This window comes from Galeopterus variegatus, unplaced genomic scaffold (genome assembly GCF_000696425.1).
Source record: "Galeopterus variegatus unplaced genomic scaffold, G_variegatus-3.0.2 Scaffold6443, whole genome shotgun sequence".
NCBI lineage: Eukaryota > Metazoa > Chordata > Mammalia > Dermoptera > Cynocephalidae > Galeopterus > Galeopterus variegatus.
In genome coordinates this window covers 61,892-67,194 of record NW_007732554.1, presented here as the reverse complement: position 1 = coordinate 67,194, position 5,303 = coordinate 61,892, and the positions used below count along the sequence as shown (strand labels likewise).

Genomic DNA, 5,303 nt, shown 5'->3' with positions numbered 1-5,303 from the left:
GAGTAAAGGAAAAAAATTTACTAATACAAAGGTACTGATATTACAACAGATATTTTTTTTTTTTTTTTTTTTTTTTTTTTTTTTGTCTTTTTTCGTGTCTGGCAACGGATTGCAACCCTCAGTGTCGCGCCCGTACCGGACCAGGACCGGCAATGGGATCGCAACCCTCGGTGTTGGGCCCGCACCTCGCTCAGCCAGTGAGCGGGAACCGGTCTGTATGTGGGATCCGAACCCTCGGCGGGAGCGCCACCGCACTCCCAAGCGGCGCACTGTAGCAGTGCGCCACCGGGCCGGCCCACAACAGATATTTTTGATTGAAATATCTTCAGACAAACTTTTTAGATACCTTGTATGTTTCTGACACAATTCAGAGAATTCTATGGATAGTCCCTAAATCACTGAGCTGTTAGCTTACCAAGTGTTGCTCAAGTCCCAGCTTGGTCAACTGGATCCATAGCTGTAACCTTAGACTTGGGGCACCTGCTGAGTTGAGGTGAATCCTCAAACTATACTGACAGAGAGCTGAAAGAATGAGGAAGTGGTCGCTCCACTTAGAGAGCTTGTTGATTTCTGGTCACTATACTTTAAGAGGTCCTTGGAAAAAGGGAGGACATTTATAGGAGAGTGGAGGGAATGGTGAACAGATCTGAAGATGTGGCCTCGGAGAATCAGATAAAGGAACTGGATAGGACAAGCCCTGTTTTGTTTTGAGGGGGATGTAGTAGGAAAGGTGGTGAATAGAATAGTGACAGGAAAGCATTACTTAATCTGTGATTCCTTCCCCCCACCGTAAACAGTAGAACTACAACCAAAGGGAGAAATTTAGAGAGAGAGAGAGAGAAATCCTGTAGAAATAACATTTATGAAATTTTCTATGTGTTGGACACTGGGTTATGGAATTTCACACACATTACCATGTTTGATCACATAAAACTACGTAATTTTTAATTAATTTATGTGAGAGATTTGGCACACCAAAACTGTTTGTATTGCCCTCTGATGAAAGGAAAGTCCTGGAAATTTTAAAATTTCTTGTCGTGGAGGTTTTAAGCACTTGGGAATGCTGTGGAGGAAATTTTATCCTTCCCTCTCTTTCAAACTCAGGGTTTAAAGTTTTAAAATAAATTTTAGAATTATAATCATCCTTGTTTATTAATAATGTTCAAGCAATGACAGGTTTTCAGCAAAGCAAAAAAAAAAAACGTGAAATGACATGTGACCCAGCTTTTTTTTTTTTTTTTAAAGGGACTATGTTCTTTACTAATTTCAAGTAATGAAAACAATGGAAATTTATTTAAAAAAGACTTTTAAAGATCTTGCATTTTTTACCTTGTTGTCCTCTTCTTGTTTTGTTTTTATAGCTGTGATGATGGCTACACTGGGGCAAGGTGTGAGAGAGTTGACTTGTTTTACCTAAGAGGAGATAGAGGACAGATTTTGGTGATTTGTTTGATAGCAGTTATGGTAATTTTTATCATTCTGGTCATCGGTGTCTGCACATGCTGTCAGTAAGTATTTTTAAACTTAGTTTTAAGTAAATCTGATAAATTGTATCTGGCTCATAGTTTTCTTTCCTTCCTCCTTTTCTTCCTTCCCACCCCCTTCCTCCCTATCTTTTCCTTCCCTTTTGCTTTGATATAAACAAATCTACTTTTTGAAGTTTGCTATCATTGATATTGAAGTATTTGTTTGTAATAAAACACATAATACATAATTTTTATCATTTGACTGAACACAATTATTTTGTAGTTTAAAACATTTGTATAAATGTTCTTTAAAAAAGCCAGTCATTTATTCCTAAAGTCAGTTATGTTTTGTTTATTAGTAGGCTAAATAAGACTTTTATTTTCTAAAATATGACACAACAACCCTGAAAGATAGAAAGAAACATTTTTTTTTTTGCTTGATGACATTAAAATAATGAGTTTTATGTGCAAACGATGATTACACTCTTTTCCCTTTTAATTTGCATTATATACCACAGCTTTGGGAATTAAGAAACACCTTGCTATTTCTCTGAGGCAGAGTGGCTTGGTACAATTCTTCAGCTAGTTTCTTTTGGAAACATTTCACATTTTTTATAATAGCAGGACTACCCCTTAATATGCTAAAAAGGCAATTTATAAAGTACTGTCTTATCTTGAGAAGTCAGCTCAACTTCCTAAACTGTTGCCTCTATTCTATTTCTGTGCTGTGGTTCGCACCAAAAGAAGGTGTCTTGTGATTCCTTCCCTCACAATGTTCTTGGGAGAAAAACACTAGCAGGGAGGAAGTCTTTGATGTTTGTCCCAGCTCCGCCATTACAAACATATATCTTTGAGACCTTGGACAAATTACTTAACATATTAAATTTTATTTTCTGGGGCCAGCCCGGTGGCCGCTTGGGAAGCGCGGCGGCGCTCCCGCCCGAGGGTTCGGATCCCACATACAGACCGGTTCCCGCTCACTGGCTGAGCGAGGCGCGGGAGCAACGCCGAGGGTTGCGATCCCGTTGCCGGTCCCGGTCCGGTGCGGGGGCGACACTGCGGGTTGCAGTCCGTTGCCGGACACGGAAAAAGACAAAAAAATAAAAAATAAATAAATAAATAAATTTTATTTTCTGTAAAATGCGATTATTAAATCAGATAATCTGTAGGATTCCTTTTAGCTATAAAACTGAAAAATATTTTTTATTTTACCTACTTATGGTAGGAAGGAATATTTATAATACCAGGTTTGGGGAAGAGAATTAGTTGGGCACATCTGGGAAATAGCCAGTTTTTTTACATTAACTTTGAACTGCACTTTATGAAAACTGGATTGCAGTCTAGTATATCTAACACATTTCTTAATTAATGTATCTAGAAGCTTAATTAATACGTACATCCAGAGGCTACTGTCACTTTCTTGGTTTTCTTATGCCTGTTTCCAACGTTCTTGTTTACACACTAAATAATGCTCTTCAGTCTATTTTGTAAAATTACTTGGCCTGAGGAATTTTATTTTGCTATCTAAGCTCCATCAACGATCAAATGCCACATTCTTTCTATTTATTAACTGTATTCCTATGGTAGCTAGCATTTTAGCCTAAAGAAAGAGATGGGTTAAGGGAGAACCCAAAATATTTAAGGGGGGGGGAAAAGGAACCTATGCATTTTTAACAGTCTAGAAATAAGATCATAGGCTCTCTGGATGAATAATTCTGTGTATACATGAACTAAGTACATATCCATACTAATTTATAATACATTCTTTTCTAAGTCCTCTTCAGAAACGTCGTAAAAGAAAGAAGGAGGAAGAAGAAATGGAAACTCTGGGTAAAGATATAACTCCTCTAAGTGAAGACATTCAAGAGACTAATATTGCTTGATGGTAAGTGTTATAAACTTAGTAGATGGAAAACTATTCAGGTGACATTTAACTGGTGAGATGGAACTTAATCATATCCAATAAATAATTGATTGTAATTTGATTATTTTTAAAAACATCTAAAAATAAATTGATGGTTTTTCATAGAATCTGGAGCTAACTAAAAGACTTTCTCATGTCTTCCTTCTGCATGTTACCGCTGAGATAGGTATTCTAATTCTGCATGATTGTGGTGATTATAGTATATATTTTTCTTCCTTATTTTTGGGCACAAGGAAGAGGTATTTTAATTTAGACTTCTCACATTGAAAGGAAATAACAATAGCAATATTTTAATAATAAATACATTTTCTGATCATTTACATCATGCCAAGCACTGTTTTCAGCTCTTCAAATGTTACATCAGTTAGGATCCTGGTAGGAATCACAAATCCTCTCAGATAATCTAATAAAGAGATTTTGATGAAGGGACTCTGAGGGTGGGGTTAAGGGAACCCACAAGGACTGTCCGGCTCCCTGAGTCCAGCAATGGCAGGGCTGTGTGTCCATCCTGTCACCTTAGCACTCAGAGGAAGGAGGGGAGCCCTCAGGCAGGAGCTGTAGTTGTATAGGGAATAGCCACTGCGGGAACCTAAACAAGGATAGAGGGAGGAATCAGGAAAAACTCCCCCAAATTTCTCTCATCCTGCCTTTGGATCTTCAGCAGGTACCTCCTACTAGCTAAACCTAAGCAGAAGGCAGAGGGCAATGATGCCCTGGTGATGGAATCCGAAGTGACCAGTTCCCTGGAGACAGAGCAGGACAGAGAAAGGATTTAAGGGGGCACACACAGAGCCTGACTAAAGCAATCGGGAAGGATGATTTTGGTCGTAATAACATCAAACCCAACTCGAACTGGCTTAAAACTAAGGCAACATATTGGCTCACATAAATGGCAGTCCAGAGGGAAAGTGGGCTTCCCACCTGGTTGAACCAGAGGCTCACACTTAAGGACACAGATTATTTCTCTTTTTCTGCTCGCCATTCAAAGTGTTGGCTTTGTCCTTGACCGATTCCTCTTAGGTCGTGGGAGAGGCCAGCAGCAGTCGGGGCCACATGTTCCCTTGTTCACATCCTGCATGAGAGAGCAGTGCCTTTCCATAGTTCTCTCACCTGTATGAAGAATTTCCTTTCCCAGAAAATCCCAGCAGCTAAAAGGGGTATTGTGAATGCTTGTCATGAAGTTATAATGTTTCCTAACTTGTTATGTGGACAGCACACATGAACAGAAAACAAAAGTGCTGGCTCTGGATTTTTAAAAAATTGTTATTATTGCATAGTACATTTCTTTCAAATGGCCTGCTCTTATTTGCTTCATTCCCACAGGCTATGAAGGTACCTCCAGGCTGGTGGCAAGCTGCAAAAGGCCTTGCTCATTTGCAAATGGACAGAACGTGTCTCAGGAAAACAGCTAGTAGAAATGAATTTTAAATAATGTATTTACTTTTTATTTGTAACTTTAGTTCATGTTGTTCGTTATTTTTAAATTTTATTATTGTCTAATATTGGGGGAAAAGTGCCCAGTTAGGTAGCACCAATGAGAAGGGAAATTTCAATAAACTTTCACTTAAGTTTTGTCACCAGGTTTACTAGTCAAAAAAAAAGAAAAGTAGGAAGGAGTGTGGATCTTAGGAATCAAATTATTAATAAAGCTACCATTTACCAAACACTTACCATATACTAAGAGTTTGAAATGTATTATTTCTTTGATTACTTTCAGCACCCTGTGAGATACATATTATGCTCCTCATTCCCCAGATATGGAAACAGGCCCAAAGAAGTTAAATAATCTAATCCAGATTTAGAGAGTGAGGAACTGGTGGAGCTGAAATTGTAACCAAGATTTCCCCAAATTGAAAGTCTGTGCTGTTAACCATCGTTTTTGTTCATCTGAGTTGGTGCAACCTAACTCAATG

At 38.4% G+C, this 5,303-nt stretch overlaps 1 protein-coding gene across 1 annotated transcript in view; it reads left to right on the top strand.

Moving 5' to 3' along the window:
• The window catches only part of BTC (betacellulin), a 50,150-nt gene extending 45,237 nt beyond the window's left edge, over positions 1 to 4,913 (top strand). Inside the window, exons 4-6 of the mRNA XM_008590893.1 lie at positions 1,362 to 1,508; positions 3,241 to 3,351; positions 4,714 to 4,913. Of these exons, the coding sequence (XP_008589115.1) occupies positions 1,362 to 1,508; positions 3,241 to 3,349 (256 nt within the window). The 3' untranslated portion in view covers positions 3,350 to 3,351; positions 4,714 to 4,913. The remainder of the gene's footprint in view (positions 1 to 1,361; positions 1,509 to 3,240; positions 3,352 to 4,713) is intronic.
• The last annotated feature ends 390 nt before the right edge of the window (positions 4,914 to 5,303 follow it).